This window comes from Diaphorina citri, unplaced genomic scaffold (assembly GCF_000475195.1).
Source record: "Diaphorina citri unplaced genomic scaffold, Diaci psyllid genome assembly version 1.1 scaffold122, whole genome shotgun sequence".
In the NCBI taxonomy this organism is placed as follows: Eukaryota; Metazoa; Arthropoda; class Insecta; order Hemiptera; family Psyllidae; genus Diaphorina; species Diaphorina citri.
The window spans coordinates 96,895-111,119 of NW_007377559.1; the positions used below are offsets into that span (position 1 = coordinate 96,895).

The window sequence follows — 14,225 nt, forward strand, 5'->3', positions numbered from 1 at the left end:
GGACATTCTTTTTTTCAGGTATGAAGACATAAAAGCTTTAGATGGAGGACATGATGGTTTGAATATTATCAAACCAATTTGTGTATTCGGTTCCAACTACCTCAAACCAAATGGTTCCATCTTCTTGGAAACCAATCATGATCATTTGGACAAGATCAAAGAATGGCTCGGCATATGTGGACATCATATGAAGTTGAAACTGGTTGAGAATTACAAGGATTTTAACAACAAGGACCGGTTTGTTGAGTTGAAATTAGTAGAGTGAGAAAATATAAGGCAGGTGGGCATAGAGATGCATTAAATGTTTCACATTGAAGCAATTAACACTAATGCATTTAATCACCAAGTGAAAAGTTTGTTTGGGAGAGATGCTAAAATAGCTCATGGGGCTTGAAGATTTCAGGATGTTGTTAATTAGGAAGTTTGGAACATGGATGATCTTTTAACAATAAACTCTAGTCTAGTCCTTTATGGCAGTTCAGAGACTTACATTTCAAACCAGAAAACAATTGTTATGATTGCCAAGTTATTATTAGTTTAATTATATTTTCAGATTGTTCTTTCAACATAGAAAAAAATCATAGTAGGTACCTAATACTGAAAAGGACAATTGTAACAGCCCTAACCCTAACTAGGGTCACCTTGCAGTGATTTCTAGGAGTAAGGAACATGTATCACAAGCTATGAGGATATTGTCATCACTACCATCACCCTCAGTATCTTGTTCTTCAATACAAAACTCAGCACCACACCTGCAAGGATAAGTAAACATCTGAGACTCTCCCTTATGTTCCATATCTGACAAGCTTACACTCTTGTAAATGTTCATATGTGTCTGTTGCTGGGATAATAACTGACTCTCATACAATTTCCTTTCCTTTTCATCCTTGAGAATGTTCCATGCCTCATTGATTTTCAAAAACATTTCTTGATGTTCACTGTTTTTATCAGGATGATATTTTAGAATTAAGCTCTTGTAGTTTTCTTTGATTTCTTCTAGAGTAGAGTTCACATTGCAGTTCAATATTTCAAAATGGTTCATTTTCCTGATTTTGTAATTGTACTTAACACATAGCTTGAATTTCCTATTCACCTTTCTTTGGATTTAAATTTCACAATTCCCATTTTTTAGCTCATAAAGCTATAATAAAGTCCAACTTCTACAAAGTACTTTTTTCATTACTGTATAATACTCTGAGAGCTATGTTGTAGGCCTGATTGTATTTTTGCTTTCAATTATCCTCAAATATCCCATGAGTCATCTATTATTTTGTTCCTATGTGCCCTGAAACAATATGTACACAGTGAAATGATAATAAACAAAGAGTATTAGACAGTAAAATATATAAAATTTATTACTGGAACAGCAGAAATGAAAATTTCAACCATTATCCTGTCTTCCTTCTATTCATTTTCCTGATTTTGTAATTGTACTTAACAGATTGCTTGAATTTCCAATTCACCTTTCTTTGGATTTAAATTTCACAATTCCCATTTTTAGCTCATAAAGCTATAATAAAATCCAACTTCTACAAAGAACTTTTTTAATTACTGTATAATACTTGAGAGCTATGTTGTAGGCCTGATTGTGTTTTTGCTTTCAATTATCCTCAAATATCCCATGAGTCATCTATTATTTTGTTCCTATGTGCCCTGAAACAATATGTACACAGTGAAATGATAATAAAAAAGTAACAAAGAGTATTAGACAGTAAAATATATAAAATTTATTACTGGAACAGCAGAAATGAAAATTTCAACCATTATCCTGTCTTCCTTCTCTCTTTGATTTTGGGACGATAAGACCCTAGCAGTTACAGTTCCCTCTGTCAAACCACTTAAAAAAAAAATGTTTAAAATCCAAGTTGGAATTACTTAGAACTTAGAATTTAACAAAGTAGAAATTGAAAATAAGGAATATTCAAATTATGTAGGAGTTTTGTAAGTTTGTAATCCCCTATCTATATTGGGGTTCTTGATCTTTTCAATATCAAGAACAACCTAGATACATATTTGTGGTAATTTGATGCAACAACATCACAACTTCATCAGCTTTGCCTCACACGGATTGATTGTGTTCACCACAAGTTGGGAAACCATCCTCTACAAGTCTTCTTTACTTACATTCATATTACAGATTCAGAGGTGTAAATGTAAATCACAGATCAGTAGACAATCCTTTCAAACATTTCATTTAAATTTAATGACAAAGTACAGCAAAAAGAATACAAATATGGAAAATAGAAACAAATACAAAATGTAGTAATTATGTCCTCCCCTCGTTAAACGTAATACCCTGGCCATGCTATTGTTTAAAAATCCACCCGTCCGATCAAAATCGTCATCCATGCCTCTCAGGAGATGTTCATTCTGATATTTGACTTCTGTACCAATGTCTATTGTAAGAGATTTCAATGCTTGGATTTTATTTCTCAAATCAGACGTGAGTTGTTCATTTTCCTGGTGTATGGCATCCCCTCCGTCAAACTGATTGGGGACAGGTTCATAGTAATTTCCTGCATGTTGCCTCCTCATCCTGTTATCCATTAGCTGTCAAACAATTCTTTGACCAGTTCAAATGAGAGGAAATTATGTGTTTATCTCATAATGACTGGTTGTCAATATGTCACTTACATGGATGGATGATGAAAGTTTGTGCCATGGTGAACCAAACCCTTCACTTGTGATCCTGATTTTCAGTCCAGTAAGATGGATTGTAAAGTGAATAATGGTATCGTAATTTGAACAGCAATGAATTTAAAATTACTTCTATGCTGAGGATGAGGAACGTTCTTTTACTTTTATAGTTTCAAATCTTCTCAATGTCCCCGAATAGAATGTTGGCACTGAAGAATTGTGTTGTCCTGGTCTTGTCCCTACAGAAGAGGGCATTAGCTACTAAGGCCAATGTAGTGGACAATGTTCTCAAAGAATGGACGGCAAAGTTTGAGCAGGCCAAAATACCAGAACCGGAGAACTCTATCCAGACTAATCACCAAGTGAAAAGTTTGTTTGGGAGAGATGCTAAAATAGCTCACGGGGCTTGAAGATTTCAGGATGTTGTTAATTAGGAATTTTGAACATGGATGATCTTTTAACAATAAACTCTAGTCTAGTCCTTTATGGCAGTTCAGAGACTTACATTTCAAACCAGAAAACAATCGTTATGATTGCCAAGTTGTTATTAATTTAATTATATTTTCAGATTGTTCTTTCAACATAGAAAAAAATCATAGTAGGTACCTAATACTGAAAAGGACAATTGTAACAGCCCTAACCCTAACTAGGGTCACCTTGCAGTGATTTCTAGGAGTAAGGAACATGTATCACAAGCTATGAGGATATTGTCATCACTACTATCACCCTCAGTATCTTGTTCCTCAATACAAAACTCAGCACCACACCTGCAAGGATAAGTAAACATCTGAGACTCTCCCTTATGTTCCATATCTGACAAGCTTACACTCTTAGATAAATTTGGTTCAACTTCAACTTTAAAATTTTGGTGACGAAACACGAAACAGCAAACTTGTAAAAAAATGACAAAAATTTGTTATCAGTTTGTTTGTAAATACAACGAGCAAAATAATATTCCACAAGTCAATTTTATCACTGCGCATGCGCGATTAGTGCGTTTGAGATGTCAACGGTGAGTTTTCAAACGCAAATTATTTTATTATTTTTATATTTTTGAGGTTATCTTTTTGTAGGTAATTTTTTTTGTAATGTAAAAAAAAAGAATTTTTTAATATAATTTATAATTAGGTATATTTGAAGGAAATAAATGATATTATTGAGCATATTATAATCATTTTGAAGTGTATTAGTGAATGTTCTTATCAGTTTGATTACCTCAGGTCCAACATTTCAGTTCAAGTTCACCCTAATCTCAGATTCATGATACCAACTTTGCCATCATCACCAGTATTACCACTTCTTTGAATTCCTCAGAACTTATCACTGACGTGTAGATAAGAACTCTTGCTCCTCTAACAACTCAGAAAATGTCTGGGGAAGGCCCAAATAAGAATGACATTGAAGTAATTTTCAAGAAGCTGCGTAATATTCCAACCAATAAGGTAAGAAAACTAGATAGGAACCATTTGGGTGGATTGGTCCTTCATAAATAATAACCCAGATATCCTTGGCATACAATGTAATCATTATCAATATTGAATGTAGGTTTATAAAATTATTACTGGAGAGGGCTGAATAAGGTAAGAAAACTAGATAGGAACCATTTGGGTGGATTGGTCCTTCATAAATAATAACCCAGATATCCTTGGTATACAATGTAATCATTATCAATATTGAATGTAGGTTTATAAAATTATTACTTGAGAGGGCTTGCTGTCACTACAGTAAATGCTGAAATTTGACAACCCCACCATTATGTCAAATGCTTGCAGGTCGGTACTTATTTCATCTTGAAAAAGTAAAAAATAGTAAACTATTAATATTACAAATAATTACTTTTTCCATAGGTACAATATCCAACTATTGAAGACCTTTTATAGTTTGCTTTTAAGTGGCAGAATCCACGCTAAATTCCACGTATCTCTTTTCATTTTCAGGAATGTTTTGATTGTAACGCAAAGAATCCAACCTGGTCTAGTGTTACATATGGAGTGGGAGAGGGCTTGCTGTCACTAAAGTAAATGCTGAAAGTTGACAACCCCACCATTATGTCAAATGCTTGCAGGTCAGTACTTATTTCATCTTGAAAAAGTAAAAAATAGTAAACTATTAATGTTACAAATTGAGAGGGCTTGCTGTCACTAAAGTAAATGCTGAAATTGTCAACCCCACCATTATGTCAAATGCTTGCAGGTCAGTACTTATTTCATCTTGAAAAAGTAAAAAATAGTAAACTATTAATGTTACAAATAATTACTTTTTTTCCACAGGTACATATCCAACTATTGAATACCTTTTATGGTTTGCTTTTAAGTGGCAGAATCCACACTAAATTCCACGTATCTCTTTTCATTTTCAGGAATGTTTTGATTGTAACGCAAAGAATCCAACCTGGTCTAGTGTTACATATGGAGTGTTCATTTGTATTGACTGTTCCGCTGTACATAGAGGTCTAGGAGTTCATCTTTCATTTGTACGATCCACACAGCTCGACACAAACTGGACATGGGTTCAGCTGAGGCAGATGCAGCTTGGAGGCAATGCCAATGCTGTATGTAACAAAAGATTAAGTCGTAACTTAATGAACTATAAAACATAGCCAATAGCCTTCATTCAATTTAGCTCAAATTTAACTTAAGTTTAAGTAACTCAGAATTGAATAGAAAATATTACATTACTATTTCTGGGGAAACCTTATAGCCCAATGGGCAGAATACTAGGCTTTCACTCTGGAGGTCCTGGGGTTCGTTTCCATTAGCTTTTTTTAAACAATTGGTAAACTTATGGTTAAATATTGAGATGTAAATTAAATACTCACATGCCTAAACAAATATAGCATGTAGAATGTTTGTGACAGTGCAAGATCTAAGAAGTTCTTTTTTCTCTAAAATAATATTCAGGATAAACATCAAATTGTCTCTGTAAATGTTCACAAATCACAAAATTGAAATAAATGTTCTCTTTTACAGGTATCATTTTTCAATCAGCACAACTGCACAAGCACTAGTAACTTAATGAACTATAAAACATAGCCAATAGCCTTCATTCAATTTAGCTCAAATTTAACTTAAGTTTAAGTAATGGAGCTCAGAATTGAATAGAAAATATTACATTACTATTTTTGGGGAAAGCTTATAGCCCAATGGGCAGAACACTAGGCTTTCACTCTCCTTTCCTGGGGTTCCTTTCCATTAGCTTTTTTTAAACAATTGGTAAACTTATGGTTAAATATTGAGATGTAAATTAAATACTCACATGCCTAAACAAATATAGCATGTAGAATGTTTGTGATAGTGCAAGATCTAAGAAGTTCTTTTTCCTAGATCTAAAATAATATTCAGGATGAACACGAAACTGTCTCTGTAAATGTTCACAAATCACAAAATTGAAATAAATGTTCTCTTTTACAGGTATCATTTTTCAATCAGCACAACTGCACAAGCAAAGATGCTCAACAAAAGTACAATTCCCGAGCAGCTCAGCTTTATCGGGAGAAATTACAACATGCGGCTGTACAGGCAATGAAGATTCACGGCACCAAATTGTTCCTTGATGCCATGCATGATGCTACACATAAGAAAGGAGAAGAAGAGCCAGTAGATTTCTTTGCCGAGCATACAAATGGGGACAACTTTGGTTTTGATGCACCAGCTCATCCAATTATCACACCAACACCTACACCTACTATTACTGCTTCTGGCTCTACTTCTTTGGCACATGTAAGTTTTTTTTTTACTTTCTATTATTTAATCTCTCATATAATAGGTACATAAATTTTCTGGACTTTGAATGCACCATTTCCCCATGGATAACTTAAGTTAAGCAACATGTGTGTGGTTTTTTTATCCAGTTGATTCCTCTTCTCCCATCTTTAGATCTCAATTTTTCTCTTCCTTTCAGCCCCAAAACAATAATGAGAATACTGGAGCTCCAAGTGTTGAAAAAGCTTTCTCAGAGGCCAAACCTTCCAATTTGGGAGTAAAGAAAATTCAATCAAAGAAACCAAGTGGAGTAAGTTTATTTTAAGATAGATAGTCTTCTATAACTGGACTTTGAATGCACCATTTCCCCATGGATAACTTCAGTTGGGCAACATGTGTGTGGTTTTTTATCCAGTTGATTCCTCTTCTCCCATCTTTAGATCTCAATTTTTCTTTTCCTTTCAGCCCCAAAACAATAATGAGAATACTGGAGCTCCAAGTGTTGAGAAAGCTTTCTCTGACGCCAAACCTTCCAATTTGGGAGTGAAGAAAATTCAATCAAAGAAACCAAGTGGAGTAAGTTTATTTTAAGATAGATAGTCTTCTATAAATGTTTCATTGCTACTAAGTAAAAATTGTGGTAGAGCACTAATCCTTTAATTTTGGGAGGATGACCTAGTGGTCAAATGCCTTTAAATTTGTGGTTTGATGGAGGAAACTGTAAATCCAGAGGTCTTATCATCCCAAAATCAAAGGATGAAAAAGGACATTCAGCCCTTTCAAAAATGAACCGTCTAGCGTTCGGGAATCGAACCCGCGACCTAGTGCTTATAAGACAGATGCTCTACCTTCCAAGCTAACTATGCTGTTCATCCTGTCTCTTACTTTACTTTTATAGATAAATTTGGTTCAACTTTAAAATTTTGGTGACGAAACAGCAAACTTGTAAAAAAATGACAAAAATTTGTTATCAGTTTGTTTGTAGATGCCCTCCTTTTTATCAGGCGAACGTCTTGACCACTACGCCACCGAGGCAGGTATTATAATAGGCAAAGACAGACTAGACTTTGGTCTGTTATCTTTGGTCCTTGTGGTTTGAGATGAAGGCAGAGTTTGGTTGCTGTACATAGAGGTCTAGGAGTTCATCTTTCATTTGTACGATCCACACAGCTTGACACAAACTGGACATGGGTTCAGCTGAGGCAGATGCAGCTCGGAGGCAATGCCAATGCTGTATGTAACAAAAGATTAACTAGTAACTCAACAACAAGGACCGGTTTGTTGAGTTGAAATTAGTAGAGTGAGAAAATATAAGGCAGGTGGGCATAGAGATGCATTAAATGTTTCACATTGAAGCAATTAACACTAATGCATTTAATCACTAAGTGAAAAGTTTGTTTGGGAGAGATGCTAAAATAGCTCACGGGGCTTGAAGATTTCAGGATGTTGTTAATTAGGAAGTTTGGAACATGGATGATCTTTTAAACAATAAACTCTAGTCTAGTCCTTTATGGCAGTTCAGAGACTTACATTTCAAACCAGAAAACAATTGTTATGATTGCCAAGTTATTATTAATTTAATTCTATTTTCAGATTGTTCTTTCAAAATAGAAAAAAAAAAATCCTAGTACCTAATACTGAAAAGGATAATTGTAACAGCCCTAGCTAAGGTCACCTTGCAGTGATTTCTAGGAGTAAGGAACATGTATCACAAGCTATGAGGATATTGCCTTCACTACTATCACCCTTGGTATCTTGTTCTTCAATACAAAACTCAGCACCACACCTGCAAGGATAAGTAAACATCTGAGACTCTCCCTTATGTTCCATATCTGACATAACAACAAGGACCGGTTTGTTGAGTTGAAATTAGTAGAGTGAGAAAATATAAGGCAGGTGGGCATAGAGATGCATTAAATGTTTCACATTGAAGCAATTAACACTAATGCATCTAATCACCAAGTGAAAAGTTTGTTTGGGAGAGATGCTAAAATAGCTCACGGGGCTTGAAGATTTCAGGATGTTGTTAATTAGGAAGTTTGGAACATGGATGATCTTTTAACAATAAACTCTAGTCTAGTCCTTTATGGCAGTTCAGAGACTTACATTTCAAACCAGAAAACAATTGTTATGATTGCCAAGTTATTATTAGTTTAATTATATTTTCAGATTGTTCTTTCAACATAGAAAAAAAATCATAGTAGGTACCTAATACTGAAAAGGACAATTGTAACAGCCCTAACCCTAACTAGGGTCACCTTGCAGTGATTTCTAGGAGTAAGGAACATGTATCACAAGCTATGAGGATATTGTCATCACTACCATCACCCTCAGTATCTTGTTCTTCAATACAAAACTCAGCACCACACCTGCAAGGATAAGTAAACATCTGAGACTCTCCCTTATGTTCCATATCTGACAAGCTTACACTCTTGTAAATGTTCATATGTGTCTGTTGCTGGGATAATAACTGACTCTCATACAATTTCCTTTCCTTTTCATCCTTGAGAATGTTCCATGCCTCATTGATTTTCAAAAACATTTCTTGATATTCACCGTTTTTATCAGGATGATATTTTAGAATTAAGCTCTTGTAGTTTTCTTTGATTTCTTCTAGAGTAGAGTTCACATTGCAGTTCAATATTTCAAAATGATTTAATCACCAAGTGAAAAGTTTGTTTGGGAGAGATGCTAAAATAGCTCATGGGGCTTGAAGATTTCAGGATGTTGTTAATTAGGAAGTTTGGAACATGGATGATCTTTTAACAATAAACTCTAGTCTAGTCCTTTATGGCAGTTCAGAGACTTACATTTCAAACCAGAAAACAATTGTTATGATTGCCAAGTTATTATTAGTTTAATTATATTTTCAGATTGTTCTTTCAACATAGAAAAAAAATCATAGTAGGTACCTAATACTGAAAAGGACAATTGTAACAGCCCTAACCCTAACTAGGGTCACCTTGCAGTGATTTCTAGGAGTAAGGAACATGTATCACAAGCTATGAGGATATTGTCATCACTACCATCACCCTCAGTATCTTGTTCTTCAATACAAAACTCAGCACCACACCTGCAAGGATAAGTAAACATCTGAGACTCTCCCTTATGTTCCATATCTGACAAGCTTACACAGCAGTGGGAATAGGGTCGAAAATCTTGAAAAAGTAGACTGAAAATTTTGAAAAAATGGACTGGAAAACCGAGAAAAGTCAGGGAATTTTATTTTTCCATTTTGGTAGACACCCTGCTATTATTATGTAGTCAAATTATCAAATAAATGAGGATAAAATTCCATGCTTTGGCTGGGATCGAATGCATGCCCTCCTTTTTATCAGGCGAACGTCTTGACCACTACGCCACGGAGGCAGGTATTATAATAGGCAAAGACAGACTAGACTTTGGTCTGTTATCTTTGGTCCTTGTGGTTTGAGATGAAGGCAGAGTTTGGTCCTTTCAATGCTGGACAATTTGATTCCCCCCCCCCGGATTGTACTCACACCCTCCCACTTGCATTCACTCCCTCAGGTATGGGTTTTGCCTCCATGTCCCGCTCTGGAGGTGTGAGTCATTCTGTACTAAATGATTCAGAAGATATTCAGCAAGACCGTTGATATAGCACTGTTTCTTTTCTTCAGCTCGGAGGCAAGAAGCTGGGCAAGGGAGGACTGGGCGCGCAGAAGGTGAAAGCAAACTTCGCCGAACTCGAAAAAGAAGCTGAACTGGCCGACTCGCTCAAAATGCAAAGCGCGACAAGCAAGCCGCAAAGTGTAGCCGATGTGGAGCGAGAGAATGAAGATAGTATTGAGAATATTTCACTACGGCTTGCGTATCAGGATATTTCCAAACAGCAGAAGCAAGAGGAGGAGAAACTCAAGGCGTATAACCCGAAGAAAGCGGAGCAGATTGAGCGGTTGGGTATGTATAATAATAATAATAATAATAGACTCTTGAGTGGAAGGTAATCACTAGGGGAGGTTAACGCCGAAGGCGTTCTCTACTATCTAACCCTTAGAGATCTATCCTAGAACCCTTACCATGTACACCGATTGATTTCTCGTGAAAAGTTATATAGGAAAGAGTCCTTGGTCATCTTAAATACTCTAATGGAAACTCTTGTAAAAAATAAAAAAAAAAAATCATGTTGAAATATTTGGAGATATCACAGAGAGGAGAGAGGGAGCAGAGAGAACCTTCCAGTCTGAAAGCAGAAGAGAGAATGAGCTCTGATAAAAATCTAGGTCTGAAGAAACCTCCCCTTGACCCCCTACTACCAAAAACCATGTAGGGGGTCAGGGGAAATGTAGGGGGTTGAGGGGAGGATTCTCCTACATTTTGGCCATAGGTTTGAAGTTTGGACTTAATTTACTCATTTGTAGGAGTTTTGTAAGTTTGTAATCCCCTATCTATATTGGGGTTCTTGATCTTTTCAATATCAAGAACAACCTAGATACATATTTGTGGTAATTTGATGCAACAACATCACAACTTCATCAGCTTTGCCTCACACGGATTGATTGTGTTCACCACAAGTTGGGAAACCATCCTCTACAAGTCTTCTTTACTTACATTCATATTACAGATTCAGAGGTGTAAATGTAAATCACAGATCAGTAGACAATCCTTTCAAACATTTCATTTAAATTTAATGACAAAGTACAGCAAAAAGAATACAAATATGGAAAATAGAAACAAATACAAAATGTAGTAATTATGTCCTCCCCTCGTTAAACGTAATACCCTGGCCATGCTATTGTTTAAAAATCCACCCGTCCGATCAAAATCGTCATCCATGCCTCTCAGGAGATGTTCATTCTGATATTTGACTTCTGTACCAATGTCTATTGTAAGAGATTTCAATGCTTGGATTTTATTTCTCAAATCAGACGTGAGTTGTTCATTTTCCTGGTGTATGGCATCCCCTCCGTCAAACTGATTGGGGACAGGTTCATAGTAATTTCCTGCATGTTGCCTCCTCATCCTGTTATCCATTAGCTGTCAAACAATTCTTTGACCAGTTCAAATGAGAGGAAATTATGTGTTTATCTCATAATGACTGGTTGTCAATATGTCACTTACATGGATGGATGATGAAAGTTTGTGCCATGGTGAACCAAACCCTTCACTTGTGATCCTGATTTTCAGTCCAGTAAGATGGATTGTAAAGTGAATAATGGTATCGTAATTTGAACAGCAATGAATTTAAAATTACTTCTATGCTGAGGATGAGGAACGTTCTTTTACTTTTAAAGATAAATTTGGTTCAACTTTAAAATTTTGGTGACGAAACAGCAAACTTGTAAAAAAATGACAAAAATTTGTTATCAGTTTGTTTGTAAATACAACGAGCAAATATTCCACAAGTCAATTTTATCACTGCGCATGCGCGATTAGTGCGTTTGAGAAGTCAACGGTGAGTTTTCAAACGCAATTTTTTTTATATTTTTGAGGTTATCTTTTTGTAGGTAATTTTTTCATTTTTTTTTTGTAATGTAAAATAAAAAGAATTTTTTAATATAATTAGGTATATTTGAAGGAAATAAATGATATTATTGAGCATATTATAATCATTTTGAAGTGTATTAGTGAATGTTCTTATCAGTATCCTTTCAATGCTGGACAATTTGATTCCCCCCCCCGTATTGTACTCACACCCTCCCACTTGCATTCTCTCCCTCAGGTATGGGTTTTGCCTCCATGTCCCGCTCTGGAGGTGTGAGTCATTCTGTACTAAATGATTCAGAAGATATTCAGCAAGACATTCCCCTAGGTGCCAAGGAGAGCCGGTTCAGCAAGTCTTTCAGTAAAAGGTAAGTAAAACCCCGTCCCCTATTAATTACAGGATTATTAGCCAGTTTTTGCAACCAAAATTAGCGTCCCGTTAACTGAACTCTAACGTTATTTGACGAAAACTCGTTCAGTTAATGGGACACTAATTTTGTTTTGCAAAAACTTGCTATTACCTATAGGAAATTCGTGCCATGCTTAAAACGCGTCACAAACAAACAACGAAATGATATAACCAGAAAAGCCTGGGAAAAACCCCTCTTGGAGATTACAATATTTTTCCCATTCCAAACATAGGCCGAAATCGTCACAATTTGAGCATTTGACAGGAAGACTCTGTAATCACTGTAGGAAGACTCTGTAATCCCTGTACGCCTTTCCATTCCAGCAACCGCTCCGCGGACATCCTCGACGACTGGACCCTGTACACCGAGGGGGACTCCTCTGAGGATGATTTCTACGGCCGCGCCAAGTCTTCCAACCCTTCGGCCTCGCTAAGTACGGCCTCCAAATCTCACTCGGAATACTCCGCCCCACAGTGGCCAGAAAAGAAACCGGCCCCTAAAAAGACAACCTATGCGCCTGCAAATAATTACACCGCCCCTAGCACAGCGCCTGGAGATACACAGAAGAAGTTCGGATCGGCCAAGTCGATTTCGTCCTCGCAATACTTTGGGGATACCGGAAGTGTAAGTGTTTTTTTGAGCTTTATTGTGCTAGGGTCTTTTTTTTCATTAGGCGCTTTAACAATGTTTTGTGTATGTCGTTCGCGCCGGTTCCTCATTGGGTTGCTAGGGTCTTTAGACTCTTTAGTGACGACAAGTTACCCACCTACTCAAATCAACTTCACCCAGTCTGAGTGGAACCCAGCCACTTAACTGGTCCGATTTAATTGAACCTGCCAGTCTAGTTAGCTTGGAGGGTAGCGCGTCTGTCTTGTAAGCGCTAGACCGCAGCCTTGTATGAACTGGTGCATTGAATATCGTCACTGACTCCGTTTGTTTGTTTGTTTGTTTGTTTGTTTGTATGTATGTATGGGTGGAATTTTGGGACAAACTTTCGAGCCACTTAACTGGTCCGATTTAATTGAACCTGCCAGTCTAGTTAGCTTGGAGGGTAGCGCGTCTGTCTTGTAAGCGCTAGACCGCAGGTTTGATTCCCGCCCTTGGTGGATTTTATCCTGAACGGATAATGTTCGTTCTCGGAACGGCTGGCTTTCTCCTATCCTGTCTTCCTTCTCTCTTCGATTTCGGGAAATATATAATATATACGAGTAGGTACGTTATTGGAACCTATTTAGCTATATTTAATTTGTTAAATTCGAGAAAACAATAAATTAACACTAATTAAGATTATGTAGGAATCTACTCTTTTGAAAGCTCAATAACCATGATAGGTACCTACTTATTTGATAACTAAATTGTTTGGAGTTCTCCTTACCTACCTACTTATTTCAGATACCTTTTTATACTATGCATTTTAAGAAAAATAAAAATTATCTATGAATGTCAAATACTTTTAAAAAATATCTAGATATTAAATAAAATGTTTACTGTAGGTTGCTTTGCATTGGTGTATTTGGTCTCAGCTTCAAAATTACTTATTTGGTCAAATACCAGCACCTATACCTACTTGCAGACTTTTTTCAAATATCTCCTAATCAGGCCTGTATTTGTTTGGAATTTATAGTGGTTCGTGCTAACTTTTAGAAGGTAGGTATTTGTTTTATCGATCATTCCAATTTTCACTTACTTTCCGTAGGAGTTAGGTTTTTTTTCTTGAAGGATACTCAAGTGTTTAAAAGCCCTCAGATGACCAGAAATTATATCTGAGCTGCTACTGCTAGGCTCTTTCCTTGTCCAAGATTACAATCTAATATTGATATTATTGTAAAAGATGTAGGTATTTCATCAGATGGATACTGTCTGTACCAAGTAGGTAGATAATACTACCGATGCTACTTAGCAGGTATCAATTCAACAAACCTTTCATATGATTTTTCTAGTCAAAACTTCTTCTTCTTCTTCTTCTTCTTCTTCTTCTTCTTCTTTCTTTCTTTCTTTCTTTTTCTTTTACTTGGGACTTTGCAAATGTTTCCTC

The 14,225-nt window shown here is 36.1% G+C and overlaps 6 protein-coding genes across 8 annotated transcripts in view; 2 read left to right on the forward strand and 4 right to left on the reverse strand.

Moving 5' to 3' along the window:
- LOC103524814 (hemK methyltransferase family member 1-like) overlaps positions 1 to 7,814 on the forward strand; it is a 14,365-nt gene extending 6,551 nt beyond the window's left edge. Inside the window, exon 6 of one of the 2 annotated variants that reach the window (XM_026820101.1) lies at positions 7,658 to 7,814. The gene's annotated coding sequence lies outside the window, so the exon portion shown is untranslated. Of the gene's footprint in view, positions 1 to 292; positions 502 to 7,657 lie in introns of those variants that run through there. The other variant, XM_026820100.1, reaches the window with a different exon arrangement.
- LOC103524817 (DPH4 homolog) lies at positions 584 to 2,793 on the reverse strand. 2 transcript variants are annotated; one of them, XM_008489850.2, is made up of 2 exons: positions 2,635 to 2,793; positions 584 to 1,285 (listed from the first exon to the last, which is right to left on the reverse strand). In XM_008489850.2, the coding sequence occupies exon 2, from the start codon at positions 1,040 to 1,042 to the stop codon at positions 638 to 640; it is 405 nt and encodes a 134-aa protein (XP_008488072.1). In that variant the 5' UTR covers positions 1,043 to 1,285; positions 2,635 to 2,793; the 3' UTR covers positions 584 to 637. The 2 variants fall into 2 exon arrangements, 1 of the variants encoding a protein (XP_008488072.1); XR_003390205.1 differs by lacking the exon at positions 584 to 1,285 and adding an exon at positions 1,412 to 1,653.
- Positions 1,955 to 2,635, reverse strand: LOC103524805 (BET1 homolog). Its single transcript, XM_008489838.3, has one exon. The coding sequence runs from the start codon at positions 2,545 to 2,547 to the stop codon at positions 2,191 to 2,193; it is 357 nt and encodes a 118-aa protein (XP_008488060.1). The 5' UTR covers positions 2,548 to 2,635; the 3' UTR covers positions 1,955 to 2,190.
- Positions 3,720 to 14,225, forward strand: part of LOC103524818 (ADP-ribosylation factor GTPase-activating protein 2-like) — a 47,395-nt gene continuing 36,889 nt past the window's right edge. The window contains exons 1-7 of the mRNA XM_017449753.2: positions 3,720 to 4,079; positions 4,997 to 5,188; positions 6,048 to 6,356; positions 6,804 to 6,914; positions 9,977 to 10,256; positions 12,019 to 12,148; positions 12,514 to 12,814. Of these exons, the coding sequence (XP_017305242.2) occupies positions 4,005 to 4,079; positions 4,997 to 5,188; positions 6,048 to 6,356; positions 6,804 to 6,914; positions 9,977 to 10,256; positions 12,019 to 12,148; positions 12,514 to 12,814 (1,398 nt within the window). The 5' untranslated portion in view covers positions 3,720 to 4,004. The remainder of the gene's footprint in view (positions 4,080 to 4,996; positions 5,189 to 6,047; positions 6,357 to 6,803; positions 6,915 to 9,976; positions 10,257 to 12,018; positions 12,149 to 12,513; positions 12,815 to 14,225) is intronic.
- Positions 7,764 to 8,987, reverse strand: LOC113465520 (DPH4 homolog). Its single transcript, XM_026820102.1, has 2 exons — positions 8,745 to 8,987; positions 7,764 to 8,161 (listed from the first exon to the last, which is right to left on the reverse strand). The coding sequence occupies exons 1-2, from the start codon at positions 8,878 to 8,880 to the stop codon at positions 8,010 to 8,012; spliced, it is 288 nt and encodes a 95-aa protein (XP_026675903.1). The 5' UTR covers positions 8,881 to 8,987; the 3' UTR covers positions 7,764 to 8,009.
- On the reverse strand, positions 10,738 to 11,643 carry LOC103524804 (BET1 homolog). The gene has a single exon (XM_008489837.3). It carries the CDS (start codon positions 11,328 to 11,330, stop codon positions 10,974 to 10,976), a length of 357 nt encoding a protein of 118 aa, XP_008488059.1. The 5' UTR covers positions 11,331 to 11,643; the 3' UTR covers positions 10,738 to 10,973.

What these genes read in the sequence shown, in the direction of transcription:
- LOC103524817 (XM_008489850.2), bottom strand. Translation starts at nt 1,042, where the DNA reads ATGAACCATTTTGAAATATTGAACTGCAATGTGAACTCTACTCTAGAA.
- LOC103524805 (XM_008489838.3), bottom strand. Translation starts at nt 2,547, where the DNA reads ATGGATAACAGGATGAGGAGGCAACATGCAGGAAATTACTATGAACCT.
- LOC113465520 (XM_026820102.1), bottom strand. Translation starts at nt 8,880, where the DNA reads ATGTTTTTGAAAATCAATGAGGCATGGAACATTCTCAAGGATGAAAAG. An exon ending in AAGCTTGTCAGATATGGAAC is followed by an intron (nt 8,162 to 8,744) that starts ATAAGGGAGAGT and finishes CAGATATGGAAC; the next exon opens with ATAAGGGAGAGTCTCAGATG.
- LOC103524804 (XM_008489837.3), bottom strand. Translation starts at nt 11,330, where the DNA reads ATGGATAACAGGATGAGGAGGCAACATGCAGGAAATTACTATGAACCT.